This window comes from Aquila chrysaetos, chromosome 1, assembly GCF_900496995.4.
Source record: "Aquila chrysaetos chrysaetos chromosome 1, bAquChr1.4, whole genome shotgun sequence".
Taxonomy (NCBI): Eukaryota; Metazoa; Chordata; class Aves; order Accipitriformes; family Accipitridae; genus Aquila; species Aquila chrysaetos.
This window is the reverse complement of record NC_044004.1, coordinates 60401698-60425659: the sequence shown is the minus strand read 5'-3', so window position 1 is coordinate 60425659 and position 23962 is coordinate 60401698. Positions and strand designations below refer to the sequence as shown.

General features: G+C 41.2%; 1 protein-coding gene across 4 annotated transcripts; it reads left to right on the top strand.

Annotated features, from left to right (window-relative positions):
• Positions 1–695: 695 nt before the first annotated feature.
• On the top strand, positions 696–23886 carry INTS10 (integrator complex subunit 10). Of its 4 annotated transcripts, none has more exons than XM_030009423.2 (18): positions 696–865; positions 2456–2523; positions 2785–2888; positions 3927–4066; positions 4942–5023; positions 5324–5464; positions 5880–6051; positions 6499–6668; positions 10269–10402; positions 11194–11347; positions 12002–12084; positions 12922–13074; positions 15144–15252; positions 15633–15712; positions 16198–16360; positions 17431–17524; positions 21476–21553; positions 23511–23886. In XM_030009423.2, the coding sequence occupies exons 1-18, from the start codon at positions 737–739 to the stop codon at positions 23665–23667; spliced, it is 2211 nt and encodes a 736-aa protein (XP_029865283.1). In that variant the 5' UTR covers positions 696–736; the 3' UTR covers positions 23668–23886. The 4 variants fall into 4 exon arrangements, with proteins under 4 accessions (XP_029865283.1, XP_029865274.1, XP_029865301.1 ...); XM_030009414.2 differs by having other exon boundaries at positions 11191–11347; XM_030009441.2 differs by lacking the exon at positions 21476–21553.
• Positions 23887–23962: the final 76 nt, after the last annotated feature.

Here is a 23962-nt window from a genome sequence, read left to right as displayed (position 1 = left end):
TGTTGGTGACCTTGGTACTGGTCTATAAGAACCTTTGAGAAGCACAAGCCCAGGCAGTAGTGCTACGGCCTTGGACTTTTAAAGTGGGGTTTGATTTGCAGCAACGCCAACTTTAGGAAGGCAGCGCTCCACTGCAACCAACATCAGCGATTTTAACTCGGTTGCCTCTAAGCACCGTTATACCCATGACGCTGCCTACAGGGCCAAAAGACAGGCTTCTTGAGGGCAGCTTGGCAAGTCTCCTACCAGCTACCATGCTAGCTGCCAAAGGCTGGAGAGCAGGCCCCTGCCACCTTTGCTCCCAAAACCCCCTATGGTCAGTCACAAGCTTCGGTAGCCCAAACTATTGCCTTGGGCTACACGAAATCGCTGTAGCCCTCCCTGCCCACACGAGCCCTCCTAACTCCCGAACATCCTGCTCCACAGGCCCTCCCCAGCCTCAAAGTCCTTGCACCCCCTTGCCACTCCGGGCTCCTTGTCCCTCACTAGCTCCGGCCCAGCGGCCGCCACAGAAAAGACACATCCCGGGACCGACAGAGCGGCAGAAGGGAGGGAGACTGAGAACGACGGCCCGGACAAGCCGTCCCGCCGGCGCCAAGGGCCGAGAGTTCTCCTGCCCGCTTCCAAAATGGCGGCAGGCGCACCCCTCCTCAGGCGCGCGCCGCCCGGGCGGGGCGGACGAGCGGGACAGACCGCCCCGGGGCAGCGGGGCGCATGCGCGCCGCCCGGCGGCAAGATGTCGGCGCAGGGGGACTGCGAGTTCTTGGTGAAGCGGGCCCGCGAGCTGGTGCCGGGGGACCTGTGGGCGGCCAAGGCCTGGCTCATCACGGCGCGGAGCCTCTACCCCGCCGACTTCAACATACAGGTAAACGCCGCCGCACCGGCGCAATGAAAAGGCGCGCCGCGCCGCTCCCCTGCACGGCCTTGCGGCGGGCACTGCCTGCCCACCCGCCCGCCTGACTGACTGACTGACTGACTGACTGCCGCTTCGGTCAATGGGGGCGGAGGGGAGGGGAGCGGAGGGGCGGGGCGGCCGGTTGCTGTGGTGGCGGGGACCCGGCCGCGCCTGCAGCGACGCCGTCTCGTCCGTGACTCGCCGTGGCGGCCGCGGCCGGGCCCAGCGTCCCTGGCAGGGGCCAGGCCTAGCGCCCAGCTAGAGGCCTGGCCGAGCATCCCCAGAGGCGTCCGAGCCAGTGATAGCTTGCAACTGCTTCCCCGCAAAAAAACCCGCTCCTTGCGAAATTCGCAGAGATGAGATGCTCGCTGAAGGATTTAGTGTGCCTTGCTTAGGCTATAAAGTACAGACTTGGTGACTCCGTAATAGATAAGAGAGTAAAGGGAAGCAGGCTGCTTGTAACTGGTTCCTCAGGGTCTAGCTTAGATAAACGGCGTCTGCTTAGAAGGGTGCATCCTCAAAGGCCTGGGTTCAGCCACAGGACAGCCCGTGGAGACTACCGACGGCCACCCGGGACACTCGGAAGACCACTGACTCTTCTCCTGGAATAAGAAAGCGCATGCGCCAAGTAGATTAGCATATGTTAAGTAGTTCTCGGAAATCTGATGAATATGGGTATAATGTAAAGATAAAAGCTGTGTAGTTTTCGAACATGGGGCGCCACCTTTGCGAAACAATTCGCGTGTGCGCCCAGCCCTGCAATAAATGATGCCTGCTTTCTAAAACCTCAAACTGGTCTTGGAGAGTTTTCGTAACCGGATTTTTGGTAACACCAGAATCCGTGATGGAGGCAGCCGTGTTTTGCAGCCCAACACTCCTTTGCAGACTTTCTTCGTGGTGTTTCACTCCCCTCTGGATGGACAGGGTGGCTGTTGGGACATGTAGAGCTGGGCAGCAGCGGTGCCGCAGGTGCCGAGCCTCTCACTGTGGTGTCCAGTGGTTAAAAATAAAGTTGCAAGCTTGTAACTGCTTGTTATGTGTCACTGCAGTAAAATCCACTCCTATGAGTGCTTTGCGAAAGAGGTGAAAGTGTTGGTTTTTTAGTAACTGAGGGGAAGGTCCCTTTCTGTTTCTTGTGTTTGCGCCTGATGAAACATTTGGGTTTGCTGTTGCAAAAAAATAGCAATTTCTAACAGGGATTTAAAGTACCTCTCTTGCCTGTGGCACTGGTAATAGCTTGGGGTTTTTGCATTGCATTTGACTGGAAATAAACCCTGGTCGAAGAACTCTTTAAATTCTCACTAAGTTTTCTACCTGTATAAAAATAAAGCCAGCATGTTGATATCAGAGTACTTATCGCACAGAAGTTTGTGCCTAATTTAATGTGTGATTACATAGTCTAAACTCGGCTCCTAATTTCTACAGCAAATGTTGCAATCCTTTCGTTTTGTGTTATTCAGCCTGCTGTGGCAACTTGCGGACGGCTTTTTAGAGTGGAAGGACTGATGTGATTCATAAATGTATTCAAGAAAGCTAATGTTCTGTTTTTCCATCTTGCAGTATGAGATGTACACTATTGAGAGGAATGCTGAAAGGACAGCGTCTGCAGGCAGGCTGCTCTACGACATGTAAGTAATCAGAGCTGAAACTCTACAGTTATGCCAGGTGCTTGTTTCCATAAATGTCAGAGTTTCCAAAAATATAATGTGAGTGTTCTTGGAAATCCGTGTGGATAAATTAAGCAGAAAAGGTCTGATTAATTAAAAATAAACAGTAAAAAGGAAGGTTTTATTTTTCATTTGCCCATGCACATTCTTTCATAGGAAGGTTTTGTCTTCGAAACAGGTTTTGAGATCACTGTGCGTTCCTTGCCTCAAACTTTATTACAGGTTTGTGAATTTTCCAGACCAACCTGCTGTATGGAGGGAAATTAGCGTTATTACATCAGCATTAAGGAATGACTCGCAGGACAAGCAGACACAATTTTTAAGAGGTAAGGATTCTATTCAGTGAATAGGGAGAGTCCTGAAGGAATCTAAAGATAAGCCCTCTGGTTACATATCTAGTGTGACAAGTAAATGTCAGTCTTTTTAACTTTGCTTGTGGGCTGCAGATTTTTTTGCTCAGTTCAGCCTTAGAGACCTTATTCGGTGTGTTAGGCTTTGGAAACACAAAGGGACATGAGAAGCTGCTTCTCACTGCTTTGTCTCTGATATGGGTAGACTAAGTCTGCCAGAACAACAAGCACTTAGGAAAGAGATTGCATAGGGAACAAGTGGAATGGGACTTAGGAATCATTGTCCCACCAATTGCAGAGAACAATGAATGATCTTAAAAATGGGGTGAATTCATACGTATGAAGTGAGGATTATGAAAATGAAGAGTGACCAGAAGGGCTTGGTGTTCGCTGCTGGCAACCACAGGCAGTTTTGAAAGCAGGATTTGCATCTGACAAATTATAATCTGCTGTTTGATTACGTGCTTCAGAAGCTCTAAGGATAAGCAGTGTGTAACTCTGCATACAGGCTATTCCAGTTAAGGAAACATTTGCTTTTTCATGGGGTCTGTTTATTTTTCAGAGAGAATACATAAAACTTACAGGGAGAATATGTTGGTTTCTTTTTAGTGTCTCATTGGAAGTTTAAATTGAAAAAACTACCTTTTAATAATGAAAGTATTAATTATAGAAGTGGAATGTAGGTAAAAAAATAAATGAACATTCTTGAAAAAGCATCTTAAAATGTCAGATATTTAAGTATTAGGTTTTTAAGTATTCCACTCATTAGCAGTCTTACTTGCTATTTCAAGTTCTGTGCACCCGAATAAACACAGATAACTATTCATATGGACTTCTCTGAAAGAAACAGATGTTTTTTTTCCAGGCATAGATATTAAGGGCAGAAAAAAAGTATAAGGAAATCTCTTTCATTCTGCATGGCAAGGTGATGTTGACTAGTCTTTTACCCGTTGTCAGTCACCTTTACAACTTAGACATAGCAAGTTTAACATTTTAAATTTTTTTTTTTTTAAGGATTATTTGAAACCCTTCCTGGTCGGGTCCAGTGTGAAATGTTACTGAAGGCCACAGAGCAGTGTTTTAACACATTAGAAAGGGCAGAAATGCTACTACTACTCCTGCGACGTTTCCCAGAGACTGTGGTGCAACATGGGGTAAGAGAAGAGAAGCTGATAGTAGCTATTCAGGAGATTGGTGTTCTGTTTCTTGAGATTTTGTTGAAATGTATTTTCCTTTGCCTAGTGAGAGGGTGAGTCTTTTTATTCATGTTTAATTGTGACTAATAGTTCAGATTGTGGTATCTTGAGGCTACCACCAGGAAAGAATTGGGCAGAAAACAAATGGAAGCAAATAAAATAATTTTTTGTTTTGTAAATGCAAAGAATATTCCACGGTTTTTGAAAAAGCAGAATGGCACAAAAAAGAGTGTAGAGGAGTATTATAGTCTAAGAAAGAATATTGCTTCAGCTTTTTGTCAGTAAACTCTCACTGAGGGCAGAGTGCTTTGAGGTTATGACTAGACTCTAACAAGCAGTGTGTTTGCTTTCTTACGAAATTACAGCTGGAGCTCTTCAAATGGTGACCTACTTTATTTAAGGACAGTTTAAGGATAGTTTAAAAATAGTTTAAAGAGTATAAAACCTGTTAGTTCTGAGACTGACTTACGCTAATATGTCCTAGCTGGTACTAGCATCAGGCACAGTGCACACTTACTACAGCTCAGGTGACAAGTTGCAGCTTCAAGGCCTGGTACCTCCATTGCTTCCCCCTGTCTGTGCACATCTTTACTGATACCATTGCATGCACAGTTTTTCTCTTGGTCTTGTTCTGCTATGTTCTGGCATTGCTTTTCACCTGTTACTAAGTAGAGCTAGTTTAACTATATATTTAGAGACTAGCACATGCAGTTGCCATACAGTGAATTGCTACTCGTGCATCCCCTGAATTGTTGTTCAACTCCATTGAATCGCAGTTCAAAAGTTCCTAAAACCACTGGTCCAGTGTTTGATTTTCACCTCTGCTTACACAGGTGGGCCTTGGAGAAACATTATTAGATGCTGAAAGTATTGAAGACCAAGAATCCCCAGTGAATTGTTTTAGAAAATTATTTGGTAAGAAAATATTAATGTTCTTGTTTTACTATACAGCTTTTTGTATAGTTCAGTAAACTACTTTCAAGATACTAAGATTAGAAAACCTCTTTAGTCAGAAGAGGCTCAGGCCACATTAGGCCAGGCAGACCATGTGGTACAAATTGGTATTACACTCTGTGAGGGTTTTTGTGATCCTTTGTGGTGTATGGTCAGCCAGAGATGGAGGCTTACATTGCTGATTGAGAAACCTTACTTAGGGCAGATAGAACAAAAAAACCCACGAACCTAAAGGATTTTTTACTTTGTTTTCTATTTTAGTTTGTGATGTTCTTCCTCTAATAATTAACAACCCTGATGTTCGACTTCCTGCCAGCCTGTTATATAAATACCTGAATAAAGCAGCAGAATTTTATATTAACTATGTAACTAGATCTACACAGACAGAAAGCCAATATCAAGGTAAGAATATTTTTACAAAACTAACCTTTCTTAGGATGTATTTCAGTATTACTGAAGTGACATCCATAAATGAAGAATGCATTACTTTTATGTAATGTATCCCATAGACAAGGATTAATAGTAGTATTTGATGTTTATTCGTTCTTTGATACCAAAATACCTCATGATGCTTCAACTACTTAGTCGTGATGCTCATGAAGCTTCAACATATGTACTGAGAGGTAGGACAAAATGTCCAAGATCTCCTTATCCAGCCTATCAGCTTTCTTGTACGAGGAGGCAGAAATGCCTCCTGTTCCCTGTTAGCCTTCTCAGTAAAGAATGGTTACCCTGAAAGCTCTGATGTACATTTTGACATGTCTCCTTCTTGAAAATAAATCAGTTTATGAAGAGAAAAATGTGCTGGTTTTCCTAGGTTCGCAAGATTCTTCTGATATTATGTCTCCAAGCAAGCGTAGCTCTCAGAAATATGTAATAGATGGTCTCACAGAGAAATCATCCCAGATTACAGACCCTTGGGAGAGGCTTTTTAAAATATTGTCTGTGGTGGGAATGAGGTGTGAATGGCAAATGGATAAGGGAAGAAGGTGAGAAATGTGTACTTTTCCGGGTATTTCTTTTCAAGGAGAATTTCACTTTTTAATTCTTAAGGAGATGGTTTGAAGAAGGATTTTAACGTGAGGATATTTTGTGTAAATTCAGTGCAGCTTTTCCTTCTAGACTGTACAATGTAAAGCAAAAAATGTGGATCCAGGGAGCACTTTCAAATTAGTCTCTAAACTAAGTCTTTGTTGATGAAAGTCATGCATAAGAGCTGTAGTACTGTGGGGTATCCTTCCCTAGGTGCCTCTGCGAAGAGAAACGTGGTAAATGTTTAGTGAAGTTTCACTGGTGTGCATTCCCAGCCTCCACTGACTTGCCGCTGCGGGATTTCCTCAGCCAAAACATTAAGTTTTTCATATTCACTATGCATTCTTTCCTTTAGTTTTGGAGTCTGTGTAACATTCTGAATTCTTTTTGTCTCTCTTCCTCAGAAGTTTTGGTGATATTTTGCATCGAATGAAAGACCTCTGCAGATACATCAGTAACTTTGATAGCGATGCACATGCTAAATATAAGAATCAAGTAGTGTATTCCACAATGTTGGTCTTCTTTAAAAATGCATTCCAGTATGTCAGCAACATCCAGCCATCGCTCTTTCAAGGTTAGTTTCTAATGTTTCAACTTTTGTAAAGAGTTCTTTGTGGTTTCGTTGCTAATGTCTGAACGATCTTTTCTCATTAGTCTTTTGAAACTATCACCTTACAAAGTGACTTGGGTCTTTTTTAAAATTCTCCCAAGGCATTACTCTTACCAGCAGAAGTGGTTCATGACAACTGCTGTAGTGGATCAGACCAAAGATCGATCTAACTTGGCATTGTGGTTTCAACCTTGGCCAGCAGCAGTTAGTTGTCTAGCAAAGAGAAAAGTAACAGACCAGATGTTATGAGAAACATCCCTAGGGTTGATTCCTACTCTTCATCAGCATCGTGTTTGTTTCATTTTCTTCTCTGATTCTGTTTCTTTGAAGCTGACGTTTTCCTGGATTCCTTCAGTCAAAAGATTGTACAAAAAGCTTCCACAAAACAAGTGAAGATATTTTTGCATTAGGAACACACAACAAATCTATAATTAATCAAATAAAAACTGAATAGGAAAAGATTTCCTGAAATTCACAAGCTTCCAACTTGGCTTTCTTTGTATAGTTTAAGCATAATCTTTAAGGTGTGCTTTGCACATTAATCCTAATGTGTAATTTGTAAGTTGAAGATTTAAAGCATGAAATGTTACCTGTGCTTTTTCCTACCTGCTCAAATCTGCATTTGGGGCATATCAGATTGCTTGGAACACCTTGGACTGCTTCTTCAGGGATTAACTGGACTTTTCAGGGATGGCCCAGAAGCCGAGGGAAGTTCTTTAACCTCCAGCTTGTTTAGAACTTACTGAAATAAACTGCATTGCAAAGAGGAATTTTCAGCTCTTAACAATGTGCACTTCCTGCTTCTTCACTCACTGCTAGGGAATCCCTTGCAACAATAACAATTGTCACCATAGGTAATTAGTACTTACGAAAACTACAATGACTGATTAATGAGAAAATAACGGTTTTAATACTGTGTGTTGTGTTCATAAGTTTCATCACAATTTCCTGCAAGGCGCAAGTGATCATTTGAGTGATGAAACACTCGATACAAACGATGGGCTTTAAACAACTTTTACAGAAAGCTGGCTAATCAGTTGAACAATGTCAGTAGATAGCTAAGCTCGGAAGACAAATGACATGGCAACTTGTATGCAAAGAACATGTAGTCACTTTAACAAATATAGGAACTAACTTGAGTTGAGCTTTTTGTTCTATCCAGAGGAAAGAAGAGTTACGTTGAGGTAGTGAGATACTTCAGCTGTGCATATAGTTTTAGCTGCTTGATTTTGAGTTGAGGAGGAAAGGAAGTAAAGCACTGGTGAAAACGTTCCTTTCTAAGTTGTACAACTGAGTATGTTAAAGCTCATGTTTTCAGAGTGAACCACCAAATAAAGAATATATACTGAGATAGCAGAGCGCAGTCCCTTTGGTGCAGCATTTCTGGTACCCTCTGTCATTTCCTGACATCAGGAAAATATTTCCAAGACATCTTTTACTGATTTCTACTTTAGCATTAAAGTCCAGTGGTATTCAGTGCCTTTCATATCCTTTCTATCATTAGGGTTTTTCCTCCTTCTTTTCAGAAGGGTCACTGTAGAAATGTAGAACTGGATGTATTTTGGAGGGTAGTGATGGGGAAAAAAAGCTGTCTCTTCCTTAATCCAGTAGCTCTGAGCTTTGATCTGTGACTTTATTTTCATGTGCATGGACTTGCAAGAAACCTCTTGAGTGAAAACTTTTCAATGCATTTCTCTTACATAATTTGTATCTGCCTTGCTGGAGACTTGAGAAATGAATGAGGCAATTCACACCTCTCATAACTTTCAGGCTGCCTGCAGGCTTGGCAGGAGTTGCTATTTGGGCTGATGCTTTTAGGGGTTTATTTATAACACTCTGTGCTAGAAATCAATTAAAACTCTGTAAGCTTAGATTCTAGAGCTTGATTAGACAGAAAAACACAACATTGCTCTTTGTATGGCTGTGTAACTTTCAGTAATGTAAAAGGTTTGCAGCGCAAGTCCAGGGTGAGGTTAGGTTTTGTTTTGGTTTAGGACTGGAGGTTTTGGAATAAAGGCTGCAGTGCGCTTGCCTGCTACTGAGAAGAGAACATTTCTTTAGAAAGCAAAGCACTTGTACTGATTTGAATGAATACCAGTTGAGTAAAAGAAAAGCCCACTCTTTTCTTCTCAAGTGTTACAAGTAGGCAGCTCTTGAGATTCTAGTAATAAAACTCTCCCAGCATCACACCTGTGGTACTTTCATATCTGTTTCTCCTGGATCCTGTTTCCTACATTATGGCTTGTCTGTATTTTCAGTTCACACAGGTTAGATTCCAACACAGTGGAATACATGATGGTACAGGAGAGGTGATTTCAATGTGTTGTAGCCTTTGTGTAGGGGACATTTCAATGGTGGTGTTTAGTTTGAACCTAGTCAAGGGAGATAACATTATTCGTTAAGCATACCAGGTTGGTTTTTTCTTGTAACATTAACTTCTGTTGTAGTGGACTCCTTACACATCACTTTTGAGTAGATGGGAAAAGCTTAATATAGGCTCTTTTATGCCAAGAGATGAAATGGATTGTCCTTACAATAAGCTCTCAAATTAGTTCTTTGCAATTATGAATGAGGCCTTAGCCTCATATCTCTCTGCAAATAGAAACAGAAGAAATGCACATACTGAAAATACTTGTCTACACTGCTGTCTTGTCTGGTGGAGATTTCAAAAAGGGAAAACAGGTTAATGGATTTCCCCTTTCCTTTATGTTTCTCTTTGTCTGAGCTTTGCACATCTATATATAACTTGATTGTGCAAAAGGAGAAAATGTTATTGGAAGGAAAGCTTTCTCAGTAGGGGTCACGTACCAATGTTGTTTGAGATTAAGAAGTGTTCCTATTTTATATCTAATGAAACTTAAACACTGAGGTCTGAAATAACAGGTACCAGATCCCACTGGATGTTCTGTGACACCAGTGAAAGTAGAAATTATGTCTTCAAAATGAGGCTTCTCTAGAGGCTTTGGGGAGTGATGATGGGCTCTGGCAGTCAATTAAAGGTTTAATTCTGTACACTGAAATCAGTGGGGGCAAAGCTGACACTGAGTGATCCTACTAGGGAAATCTTGTGATAAAATACACTCACTTCTTTGAGGCTTCAGTGCCTGTCAGCATATTGCTTTGGTTTCTTATGAGAATGTTTTGAGAATATTTCTGTGCTTTGCCATGTTTGTGGCTGTTAACTTCAGAGCCATTTGTTCTGTTCACCTGTTGAATAGTTGTGCTTCTATAGAAGCAAGTAATGCTTGATGAGAGAACACATGCTGCCTGAGTATATCTTGTGACTGCGCCGTAAGAAAAGGATTCAAAGATATTCTGAAGCTCTCAAGCAAACTCTTGTGACATCTGGTAAATGCATTCAGACCTTCATCATAAGGCTACTTTAGAAAACCATAACTTTACCAGCAGAGTTTAAGCTCATGCAACTTAAGTGAATTAATTTCAGATTGTTTTCTCTAGCATTATATTTGTTACTTGTGAAGGAAACAAAACCAGCTTGATGTAGGCATGAGACCTTTCAGATCAGTTTAGAGCAATCTTGAATTAATTTATCTTTAAATCCAGGTCCAAATGCTCCAAACCAAGCCCCACTGGTTCTTCTTGAGGATGTGACCAACATCTATGGTGATACTGATATTGATCGTAACAAACACATACACAAAAAGAGGAAACTTGCTGAAGGAAGAGAAAAAACAATGGTAACTTTTCTAGACTTCTCGTTTCTAACAAGAACGGCATTGGTACTGGGATTTAGACAATAGTGGTTTTGACACAGATGTCATAGACATATTTTTAGAGCTACCCTTGAATAGCTGTTCATGACCACAATTTGCAAAGAGATTTTTTTTTGCTAAAGCCAGCAAGAATAAAATGATTTTTGTAGCAATTGCTGTAGACATGTACGTGCTGATGTGAATACTTTTAACTTGAAGGAGTTCAGCAGAGACTTCAGAAGCTGTTAAAAATGGTAGCTATAGCAGTCAGATGTTCTACAGCTAAACCTCCAAATTAGTTGACTTTTCATGATTGGAACTGTGAATACATCTATCTCTTTAATAGTAGAAAACCACTCTTTTATAGAATTTCTCTGCTGGTAGAAGCACACACTTATACAAGAACTACGTTTCCTTTGCATTATGCCACTGTAGGCTTAAACTGAATGATAAAGTGTAAAGTATGTACGTACTTTAACATTAACAGATAATCTGGCTGAAGCTCAGTGGTGTTACGCTGTGTTTAACAGAGTGAATTCTTTTGGGATACTGTTTATCACACTGTACCACTGAGTTTCTTGGTAGCAAAACAGATTGTTCTAATATTAAAACAATTTAAGCAAAAAGTCACTTAAAAGCACTTCAACTAGAACTTTGGCATCTCTAGTACAGAATTGTTTTCCTGTGTTCAATGGAACTTCTGTGACTTTAGAGTCCTTTGAAATAAGTATAAATTAAGAAGTGAATCTTTTTGTTTTATGCTGACTCTTAAGCAGAGCTCAGATGATGAGGATCCTTCTGGGAAGGCGCGAAGTCGCCATATTACAGTAAACAAGGCAGATCTTGCAAACTCTATTGAAGTATTAGAGAGCTTTAAACTGGCAAGAGAGAGCTGGGAGCTGCTCTATTCTCTGGAATCACTCGACAAAGGTAAGGCTAACTGCAGGCAGAGTTGCACTTAGGCTTCATTGCTGTGCGTAGAAGTCATTTTACTGTTGTTAAAATAGAATTCCTGTCATTGTGAGTCCTTAAAATTGAATTTACTTTGGGTCCTGAGTATTTTTTACCTAAGTTCCAATAAGAAGCTTTATCAGTTGTTGCATTTCTCATTATTTTGTTCCTGGATTTCGTTTCATCCTTCATGCATCTTTGCTTATTCACCCCCACTTCTCTTGGAAGCAGCTTTTACTGAAGGAGCAGTTGTTTAGTAGTAGTGCTGACAATACTTGGTAAGAATGTGCTGCTAATGGCTGCTTTAGTTCATGTCTTTACTGTGTCTTCTCTCCCTTTCTGATAATAGCTGGTGTGATAATCTTGAAAACGAATTTCTCTTCTAAAAAGCAGGCAAATAGTACCACCTACCTGCTTTTAGATTTGCTGGGTGCTGTGAAGAAAAGTATAATCAAAACATGATTGTATAGGAGGACAGTATCCTATATTTGAAAGATTTCACACTCTTACTGTTTTGTTTTTTCATTTTTAAGTTCAGCTTTTTTTTTTTTTCCTAGATAATTGATTTTTAACCCAAAGCTGTGAAATGCTTCATTTTCTCTTTTACTTCTTCTTCTCTGACCACTTACACAGAGTTCACCAGAATTTGTTTGTCATGGAAGACAGACACCTGGCTTTGGTTGAGAATCTTTCTTACAGACATGATCATCTACCAGGTAAAAAAATAAAGTAAAAACTAGTAAAAATGACACCATTACGTTGATCTTACTTCTAGTGAATAGCTGTTCCGATTAGCCAGTTTCACTGCTTTAAGTGTCTACCGATTTTTATCCTTTAAAGCATGACCTTTTGGGGATGGAATCATAGCATTGTTACCACAAGCTAGGCACCCTACTTAGGATATTCCTGTCCCAATAGCAGTTTGTTGAGTCCACCTAATTTTGGCATATGGAAAAGGCCTCTGCGTTGGCATTTTCACCAGTAGATATACATAGTGTTATGGAAGAAGAGTGCATTTTTTTCATCTGTCAGTGCATTATATTGGAACACAGAGAGAATAATCTTCAAACAGCAGAAGATTTTAACATGTCTTAGTTAAAATTTATCATTCTCCTCAGAAATTAGGCTGACTGTACTCATTCCAACTGCCATCTACAGAACAAAGCTTGTTCTTTCATATTTTTTCTTTGGGGGTCTTTTATTTTTGCCTGTACTTGTACCTGAACAAGAGCTATTTCAAACTTTATTAGTCTAAATAAAGTAATGATTAACTGTGAAGAGCATGCTTATTTGTTTCAGTTATAAATGCAATTTTGTAAACAGGCTTTTTAAAGCAGAATTCTGTTTGTCTTCTCGCTGTCTTGCAAGTGATCGATTACACTCCCGTACACAGCACATCACTGGGGAGTGTTCTGCTAGATTAAAATTTTGAAGCCCTGTTACTTGGATATGCTCTGTTTTGAAAGCTTTCTGTAAGGGAATTTTTATTTCTGTCTTTCTACCTGTTGTGTACAGAAGACCCTAACACTGTCTTTTTATATCTTTTTTTAAAGGGGCAGTACAAAAAAGCAATTAGCAGCCTACATCACTTGGCAGCTCTTCAGGGCTCTCATTCTCCACAGCAAATTACAGGACAAGGATCACTAGAAAGTCAGAGAGCACTAATCCAGTTAGCAACATGCCACTTTGCCCTTGGAGAATATCGGGTATGTACAGCATTCCACACAGTGGTCCTTCATCATCTGGCCCTGTGGTTCCCGTTTGTCTTCTTCCCTTGAGTTTTCCCGTTAGCCTGCTTTCAACAGGGTATCGAACATAAGCCAGCGTCTACTGAAAAATCCACACTTCACGGGGAGCAGAATTGCACTTCCTGGCACATTGACTGTCAGTTAGCATCTCTCTTATATACTCTATTTGGTAGTTATGATTTGGGGGGGTTAGTTAGGATTTTCCATAGCTACAAGTGTTTGAATTGTCTGTAAAGGTAACGTTAAATTTGAATTCCTTAACTTTACTGAAACAGTTTTAAATATTGAGGGAAAATTCTTAGGTATAGGCTTCCTGAGGCAGGGGAAAGAAAAGGTTTATAGAAAAGAAACTTCTGTGATCATCTTAGAAAAGAATTAGTTATCAAATGATAGTATAAGAGACTCTAGAACAATATTGTCTAGCCTGACCTCTGAACTTGCTTTACGTTTGCAATACATATTTTGTGGTTTTAGTATTACAGGAGTGCATGGTGGTCTGAGGTCAGTCAGTGTCAGCACTAATAATAAAGGCTGGGTCTCTTAGGATCTAACATAATCCTGGTACTACTGGACAAGTCTTTTTGTCCCTTCCAGTTTACTACTTTTTCATTGGAAATGTGGTAGTACATGCCCACAGACCTCTTTTTCTCTCCAAGAAATAGCATTAAAAATGCACTGCATTCCTGTCATGCTGTCAGATTGCTGTTCTATTTTTACCATAGTATCATGGTTTAAGCCCAGCCGGCAGCAAAGCACAATGAGGCCGCTTGCTCACTCCTCCCCCCTGGTGGGATGGGGAGGAGAAAATACAAAGAAAAGCTCGTGGGTCGAGACAAGGACAGGGAGGGATCACTCGTCACTTATGGTCATGGGCAAAAGACAGGCTCAACTTGGGGAAGAAACAAAATCAATTTAATTTACTACCAATCAAATCAAAACAAGGATAATGAGAAGTAAAACCAAACCTTAGAACACCTTCCGCCACCCCTCCCTCCTTCCCGGCTCAACTCTACTCATTATTTTCTCTGCCACCTCCTCCCCCAGCAGCGCAGGGGGACGGGGAATGGGGGTTGGGGTCAGTTCATCACATGTTGTGTCTGCTGCTCCTTCCTCGTCAGGGGGAGGACTCCTCACTCCTCCCCTGCTCCAGCGTGGGGTCCCTCCCACAGGAGACAGTCCTTCACAAACTTCTCCAGCATGGGTCCTTTCCGTGGGCCGATCTTCAGTCACAGACTGCTCCAGTGCGGGCTTTCCCATGGAGTCACGGCCATCTCCGGGGGCATCCCCCTGCTCCGGTGTGGGGTCCTCCCCGGGCTGCAGGTGGGCATCTGCTCCCCCGCTCCCCTCCGTGGGCTGGGAGGGGACAGCCTGCCGTCTCACCACGGGCTGCAGGGGCATCCCCTCCTCCGGCGCACCTCGTCCCCCTCCTTCTGCACTGGCCTCGGTGTCTGCAGAGGGGTTCCTCTCACATTCCAATCTTCTCCCCCACTGTAGGTTCTTCTTTAATACATTATCCCAGAGGCACTACCCGCATCACTAATGGGGTTGGCCTTGGCCAGAGGCGGGTCCACCTTGGAGCCGGGGAAGCTTCTAGCAGCTTCTCACAGGAGCCGGCCCTGCAGCCCCTCCCCTGCTACCAAAATCCCACCACACAAAGCCATTACACATGGACAGAACATGCTTTTAAAAACTATCCTAAGAATTCATTTGAAAACTTAATCCTTCAAAATAATATAGGTTTTGATAGTAGTTGTATTGATCTTACGCTCTTGAAATGAAGAATGCCAATACGTATTTTTTCACAATTAAAATGACTTATGTAGGCTCTCAGAGATTGTTTAATGACAGTTTGGCTGAGCAAAAAGGTGTAGCTAAGTTACACATTAAGTCCACTCAAGTTCTAGCAGAGAATTTTGTGATTATTTTTTTCTTTTGCAGTGTCAAAGTTTTTAATCATTATTAACATATCTGAATTTTAAGAACTTTAATTCAGACTTAGCATTATCGTGGCTCTCTCCTTTTTATAGCAAACATGTGAAAAAGTGCTTGACCTTGTGTGCTGTATTTCACTTCCAATACAAGAAGGAGGTAAAGTACAAGAGGAGCAACCTAAAGTGAAGTCTAAATTCAGGAAAGGTATGGAGTTGCTACTGCCCTAAACTCAGTATCAGCTCAATTTTAGTTCATGTGTTTTGGTTGAGTATGTAATTCTTCTCTTTTTGTATTACGAAAAGGGAGGAAGTTCTTTATCCCCTCTTGGTTTTGTGAGTGGTTTTCCTGCTGGTACCTGTTAAAGTATATTGGTGACAAAGTCCTACCACAGGAAAAGAGAAATGAAGAAAAGATTTTAAAATGTGTAACTTCATGTTTTGAATCATTCGTAATTTACCTTCAAAGTTTTCCTCCCTACCTGAGATTTGACAACTGTAGATTTGTTTTGCTCCGTTCTAATTTCATTCAAACTTAGATAAGCATGAGACCGCTAAAGAAGTGTATGATAAACTGTTCTGTTGCAGGGTCTGATTTGAAGCTTTGGCCATGTACCAGTAGAGCTATCATGCCCTACTGCCTTCATCTATTGTTAGCTTGTTTCAAGGTAAGCTGTAGTCAAGGCTTGAAATTCTCTTGTGTCTTTAAGGCCTAGTTTATGTATCTGGGGTCCTAAGACTGCATAGCCTTATCCCAGTGGTGTGACTAGGAGTGAAGGGCTGTTCTTGACTCAAGTGCTTCTTACCTAGATGGGTTTGTGACGGGTCTTTTTTGCAGGGGGGAGGGAGTGTTGGTGGAGGAGGGTTTGTTCTCTCTTTTTTCTCTTCCATTCATTTTAGTTTTGGGCAGAGGAGATAGAATTAATCTCAAAATATTTTTGTCTGTATTCAGACTTCTTTATAGGTCAGTGGAGAGAATGTGGTATTTTGGCTGGAAATTTCCAGCCTATTTTAAATGTATATACTAGTGCAGAATGAAGTACACTCCTAAAGAACTTTTGTATTTGTAGAGATGTAGGTGAGATGAATCCCATATATTTTTAAAAGCAACATGTGTTTCCTGGTTGTCTCAATGTCAGTTTTTTCCCTGAAGCTTAGAGCTTTCACAGACAGCAGAGATGATATGGCGCTGGGCCACGTAGTTGTTCTGCTTCAGCATGAATGGCCAAGGGGTGAGAATTTGTTCCTGAAAGCCATCAACAAAATCTGCCAACAAGGAAACTTCCAGTATGAGAATTTTTTCAACTACGTCACAAGTATCCTTTCTCTAACCAAGAATGTCTTTCACATCAAAAACTGCGTGCTGGGGTGTTGAAAAAGCTGTTAGATAGTTTCAGCAGCAGCTCTCTCCGTGAATCATGTTCTGTGTTTATTTCTATACCATGCAAGCCTCTTGTAATATGTGGCAGTGCACAATGGACTATAAACATGCCTCCTGTCACCTGTTCCGGCACATCAGAGTACCCTTAAGTACACTGCAATTGCACTTCCATTCAGAAAAACAGCAGCAGCTTGGGTTGCTCGTGCAAGTGATGGCAGTCTGTTTCAGTAAGATATATACGGCATTGTACTACAAGGTTGTTAACAAAAACGATAAAGTGGTACCTATGCTTCAAAGAGGTGAATGATTTTGGCTATTGTTTATGAAATGCTTTGTGTGGGTAAGATTTTTGGGTTGAGTAAGATAATGAGCTATGTCAAAGTTCACGCAAAGCACATCTAATTTCTATATTTAGGTTATCTGACATACGCTTTCATCAGCATACACACATGTGGACAATTTAGTGTTTAACCTAAAGAGACATCCAGTCATGGTCCCCAGGAAGCAAGGGGTCTAACTCCTATCTGAGACAACTAAAAAAGCCCTGGTGTTAAAGGAAGGGAAAAAAAAAGAAGAAAAGCTAAATAAGGGACCAAAATAGAAAACTAAAAACGGTGGTATGTGCCACCATGGTGGCATTTCCTTCAGTCCCAGCCTCCATATGCACTGCTTTGATAATCTGCAATGCAGGAAAAGGAATTAAAAACAACGAGGGAATTTGTTTGGAGAGATGTGCTTTCTTTACCTCTGTCTAGCTATACATAAGAAGAAATGAAGAAAGGAAAGAAATTGACTGATGTGTGTATTTTGCACTTTAAAAAGCCATTTCTCATGAATTTGTGGAGGATTAGGAATACATGCTGTGATTATCTTTATCACTTTTGAGATACTTCAATAGTTGTTCATTTTGACTGTCCTTTCAGCAATGTGGCTTCAGATGCGAGGGGTAAGAAGGAATGTTCTCTATCATTTTTTCCCTACTCAAATCTTTAACGTTTTCTTCAGATATTGATATGTTGGAGGAATTTGCCTATTTAAGAACACAGGAAGGAGGGAAAATCCATCTGGAACTGCTGCCAAATCAAGCAATGTTGATCAAGTAAGCATAAAGAAGCATTTACTGGTTGTCTTTGCTTTCATGTAATCTTCTGGACAGTAAGTTTGTCATGTCTTTCAGTTTAAATTTAAGGAGTTGGCTAAGGAGTTCAAACAAGGCTGTGAGTTTCTTTTTCTGACTCTCCTGCTGATCTGTGAATGCTTTTTCTGGGTTCTTCAACTTTAAACTCCTACTTTTACAGAACTTTATTTTTAAGTGTGGCATTTGCTTTAGAATGATTCAGACACTTGCACTTTGCAGGAATTCTTTAAATAATTAGGCATGAGTGCAAGGTGGTGTTAATAATTTTGCTGAACAGTAATGCTGAACAGAAAGCACTATTTGTTGTAAACAAAGTTATGAAAGGCCACTGAATGATGGAAAAACAAGTATAAGACATAAATTAAATTACACTCCAGGTAAACTCTAATAACCTTTCTGTCAGAACTAGCAGGTCATCTCTTGCTATGTACTGAACAAGCTTACTCTGCTTAGCTTATTACGAGATGCTGAAGGAAATTAATAATTTGGATTAACTTCCTAGGTGTTCTTAGTTTTGGGTCAAGACTGAACAAGTATCTGCTGTAGGGTTTTAGTGGCAGAATGTTTTGGAATATCCTGGTTGTTTATTAGAACTTGTGGTATTTTGCTTTATAAGAGGGGGACTGCTAAAGTTTGTTGAAATTCCAGTTTGGGTCAATGTATTCTGGCTATTCATGAACTAGACATGGGCTAAAGTTTTCAAAAAATGGGAGCCTAACATTAGACAACTGGATCCAAATTTGGACTAGTAAATAGATTTTCCAGAGTTCTAGGTAACCAACACAAAAATGAGATAGTAGGTATAATTAAAGAAAAGAAGAAATGCAAATGCTTAATTATGTGACAGAATTTTCTCTTTTAAGCTCTAGATTTTCAAACTCTTACCCTTGCTATATCTCACTGCTTGTAACCAGCTGTATGAAAACAAGAGTCAGGGTATGCTGCACTACATATGATGTTAAGTAATAAACTTTGTCAGCAGGAGGGCTTAGCACTGAAGACTACGCCTGGTAACTTCTTAGCTGCTATCTCAAGTTAGTTGCAATAATTCAGTGCCATTTCTCTGTGTCATGGCTTTTAGTTTGATTGGTGTGGTAGCTGTTACTTACTGTTCTGACTCCACCAGTCAGGAAGTAGGTAGCGAGCAGTGTTTCTAGCAGGACAGGAATATGTCTTTGACCTCCTTTTGACCAGTGTTATGTTTCCTGAATGATGGAAGTGCTTGTAGAAGAGCGGTCCATTTCTTTCTGCTTATTCAGCCAAAATGGCCAAATATCCCATCCAGCTGGAAAAGCTGTGTACAGTGTCTGTGTCTCTTATGCGGCTGAGATGTGTAGGACAGGAACCACTTCATCAGAGAGCTCATGGGAGGGAGAGTTCAGGGTGTAGTCCATTAATTGGAGATGACGTCTACACCCCTGGTACCCCAGATGTTTTTTTAGCTGGATTAGGTATGAGGCTCAGGGGTGGTGTCACTCAACAGTGTTGACCTCAGCAGCACTAGTTAGCTCATGGTCTCCCCCAGCTAGGGTTTTAGATAAAGTGCACCAGCACAGCTCCGTTTCCTGGGTCAGTGGTTGGTAGTCTCAAAATCTGCAGACTGGCTTTCATCTTTCAAAACTACCACCAGTTCTGGTTGTATGAGCTGCTGCACCATCCCAATAATTAGCTGAGGCAGCTTAGATACTGTTCAGTCATGCACAGGAAGACTCTGTGAGTTTGCCACAGCAGTCCAAAGATGAAGCAGTTGCTTCTTTGCCTGATCTTTCCTCGGCATAAATGTATGTAGCAATCCTGCATATTAATTGATGGGAAATGTATTACAGATATTACATGGTTTTTATAAGGACAGCTTTTTGTTTCGTGACTTAGAGGACTTTTTCTCCCCAGGTGAATTCTACATTCTTCCAGTACTTTTCCTCAGTAGCTTATACTTTATAGGAAATGATATTCATTTTTCTGAACCCAGGAAAGCAAACTGCAATGTGGTTTTCAAAAGCTGAAGGAAGATCTTGGCAGCCTGCAGACTTATAATTGGGTCCTGCAAGATATATATACATATAGCTTTGTATATACAAGCTTGTAAGCTTTCCCTTTGCTTGTATCCATTGTGGGAATATGAAGGTCCATGGTTTTGGTTTTAACTGGTGATATAGCCAGCTCATTCTGTTTGCACTGTCAACAAGACTTCTACGATGAGCTCTGAATGCAACCACTAAGTGCCTCTGAACTCCATTCTAGACAAGCCAAGTTTCATAGTTTTACTGATTATACATGTTGGTAGTGGCAGTGTTAACTAGTGAGGTTAAAGAGGAAAAGAACAATATGCAAGGAATGACTGATTAATATCATGCTCCACTTTCTGATAAATCTTACTCTAATTAGTCTAATCTTAGCCTACCAAACTGTGTAAACTTGATGTGAAAGCTGTTGAGTGTTCTGCCTCTACTCACATTCCCATCACATCTCCCCTTGGGGACAGAGAAGGAAAAGCGCAGTTGGTTTGAAGTGGAACAGTATCTTGAAAGTGTAATTTTTATTCTGATTGTGCACTTGGGTATGTTTAGTTCTGACTGCAGATCTTGCAAACAGTAATGAAGATACAGTTGTGCAGATTCCCTTCTGCAAACATCTGCCACTCTGGGACCAATAACATCTTGCTGTTGCTTTGTATTTTCTGTTCCCCGTGTCCATTTTTGCAAGTAGTGGATTCATTGACACCAACAACTCTTGAAAAATTATCTCATTTGATTGAGTAATTCTTGTGAATATTTCGGGTTATTGTAGCTGTACTGTAGAGTGTTTCTGTACTACTAAAATGCCCCATCTTTGACTTTTATAAGCATAGCTCTCCATCCATATTCATTAATAAATTATAGATACTAACCAAAATGCCCACCTGTGAAATCTGAAGGTAGGCACCTAACTCGATATTATAGGCATGTAAGTGCGAGTCTTGCTTCTCTGCTCCCTTCTTAGCATCTATGGGGATGAATGATGCACTCAGTACTTGGGTGCCTAATAAGATTTAGGTGACATTTTGAAAGACTTAGGGTCAGAAACTATACCTGTTCTGTATATACCAAATTTCTCATTTCTCCTTAGGTGGGGCGTTGGATTTGCTCTAGGCTGGACGTGTGAGGTTATTATCTTGTGTTATAGAAAGCACACGGAGATAAGGACTTAACTTCACTGAGAAGACAAACTGTCTTTCAGCTGAGATGCCTTTTGGTGGCTAGTTCATGTGGCCCTCCTGGTCATAAATGGGAGGTTGCTCTGAGTGGGCATTTGTGCTCTGACATTGTGACATCCTCTAACAGCCATTTTTGTATGCAGTTTGAATTTGAAAAGGTGAAAAAGGCCATCTGTGGGCTAATGAAAAGATACTTAGGCAACCTGTAACAACCACTGTCATGTACTCAACTTGGCCGATACCCGCTGTGCATGCACTCGGCTTGGGCTCAGCAGCAAATCCCTTAACTCCAAGTTGTGGGCTCTTCCAGTTCACTGACGCGCTCTTGCCAGCTCTGCAGGGAAGCTGGGGTATCTGCAGTGCTCCTCTGATTAAGTCTTTTCTGATTGATACGCTTCCTGGGAAGACCTACAACGGTTCATCGTAGTACAACTGTGAATTGTTTTTGCACCTACCGCTGTCCTTTCTCCTGGTGTAACTGTCCAAAAATATGTGTATATATTTAGACCACAGTTGCAGAACAGCCTTGCAATGAAATCTGGGGATATTTGCATGTTTGATGCTGTTAGGGTCCTGCACCCCTTTGGCTGTTTGGTGGTCAGATTGCTATGTGGTCTCACCCTAGTTCTTTGTTGCTCCTTTTTCTGGAGAGTTGTTTTGCACCAGAGGGGGAGTTGGTGTGTGGGTGTTTGAATGCTGCTATTTGCTGTTTTTTAAAGGACTTCTAGCCCTCCCATGGGGTTACTGCAGCAGGAATTCATACCTGTGCTACAGCCCAGCATACAGACTGCTGACAGGTACCAAGTGGAAAAACCCTGCTCATAGTGTGCTGTGTTTTGTCAACATGTTTTACTGCCCATGGTTTTCAGCAATCTGTTACTCAATATTTATCTTTTTTTTTTCTCCATTTGTGCCTACATTGCCTGGCAAACCATGTTGTTCTATTATAACATTTATTTTTCTTTTTCCCATAAGTTGCCAGTATCCATGTCCTTTCAATTTAATAATCACTGTTGAATTTAAACAGAAATGTAGAAATCCCCCAAAATGATACCGAAGTTCAATCACATATTAGGAAGAGTATAACCCTTTCGTTTCAAGATACTGGTTACTGGATCTGTTTGTAGCTCTCTTCTTCATTTAAGTTGTTCTGAATTCTGTTCCCTGTTTTCCAGCTGTTACATGACACACATCTTCAAAAGCGCTGCTGGCTTGCTCAGTGGCTGTAGGTTGCATATTCTCCTTTAGGTTGTAATTGACCATAGCACTCGGCTGCCAGCAATAAGTTTAAGACAGTAAAGATGGAAAACAGGGCTTATCCCATAACCTCTGAATATGCTGGAGTATTTTCAGTGCAGTTTTGCTTCACTCAGCCTACCTCATCAATCAATTGCCCAGTAGTCTCCAGGCTAGTATCTTCTTTGCCTTTTCCACATGTTACGGAGATCTCTACTGTTTTGGCAGAGAAGTCTCTTCTGAAATGCTGGACTTTCTGATTTAAGTGAAGGTGGGGTGGTATTGTTGGTGAGGGTAATTCCCAGACTTTCCCCTTTCTCATTTCCAGCATCTCTGGATTGGCACAGGTGCCCTCACCCTTTTTTTTTTATTTCCTTTCTGTCTTTCAGTGGGCTTGCTGGGTTCAGTCCAGCTCTTCCTTTCTTAACCATGACTCAGGACTTGTCTCAACATTAGCATTATGCTTTTCTCTCTAATTTAATTTATGCTGCTCCTTTAGTAGTACTAGGGCTCTCATTTCAGGGCATATCTTTTGCTTCCCTTCCCAAGTAGGGCTTTTGCAGGTAAATGTTACGAAGTCTTGATCTTACTCATCCAGTTCTGGACCAGTGTGAGTAAAGTGTAGTGCTTTGGTGCTGCAGAACATTGTTTTAAGGACAAGATTTAGGTATTGAGTGCTATGGGCCAGCGAGAGGACAAAGAACTGTTCATAAGAACAGCCTTTAACAGGGCAATATCCCAAGTTTCCCCAGCCAGCACTGCTTTAGCTTGCTCAGTAGCTGGACCTTTGTTCTGTTTGAAAACAAGTCCTGAACTTCTGCTCAGAATAAATGTAATCCCTGCCTGGTGTCTAGTATCTCCACAAGAGCTGGCTTCTACTGACGCAGACTCACAGCCTGGCTTGATTTGGGCTTTGTGTTGGCCTGTCAAGTGTTCACTGCGCCTTTCGTTAGTCAAAGAGTCATCAGCGCCCACAGGATTGTATAGCTCCTTCCTGCACTTTCCTACTGGTACAAGATGCCCTCTGCTCTTTATGGTGGCAGCCATCTGTCCCCTTCCTCCAGAGAAAGCAGGTTCATCTTTTCACTCTTCTTTCAACCCCAGCCATTCATAGAAGTGATTACAAGGAGGAAGTGGCATGGGCTGCAAAGGTAGAGAGAAAAAAAAATATTCCTTTCCCCAAGCAGGGAGAACTCTGTACATGCTGGGTTAAGAAAAGAGATCTTCCTGTTACCCAGAACAGCAACGTTTCCCCTCCCCTCCAACAGTCATAATCAAAGCAGTGAAAGCATAGACTTTTGTGGAACTTCTAACTGTTGAAAGACTTGTAAGCTACTAAACACATGATTTTTTTTAAAAAAAAAATAGCATAGTACAGGCTATTTGGCTCTCCTTATAGAAATTCAGGTATGGACAGCAGATGTATAGTAAATGACATGCAGCACCTTTTAAATTACTGTAGTGCACCAAATAACTGTTATTTGATTTTGTCTGTCTCTCTCTCCTTCATGGCTTAAGGCATCATACCGTTACCCGGGGTATAACTAAAGGAGTGAAAGAAGATTTCCGCCTGGCCATGGAGCGCCAGGTTTCACGCTGTGGGGAAAATCTCATGGTGGTCTTGCATAGGTTCTGCATTAATGAGAAAATACTGCTGCTTCAGACTCTTGCTTGAATGGACTGGATCATGATGCAATGTCTCTTACGGAGAGAGAGGAAGGCTCTTAATTGTATAAACAGCGGTGTGGCTGTGGAAAATCACTTGTCCAGAGTCAAAGAAGTTCCCTATGAGTTACCAGTTCTGTAATACACAAACACTACTCAGTGTTTGTTCACTGCTTACTTTTCTTATGTGGGTAGATCAAACTTTATAAATAAAACTTTGTTTAAGAAATCTTCTGTAATGTCTTATTTTGTTTTGGGTTTTTTTCCATAGCATTATACTAGGGTGTGCATCTTGGTTCTTTCTG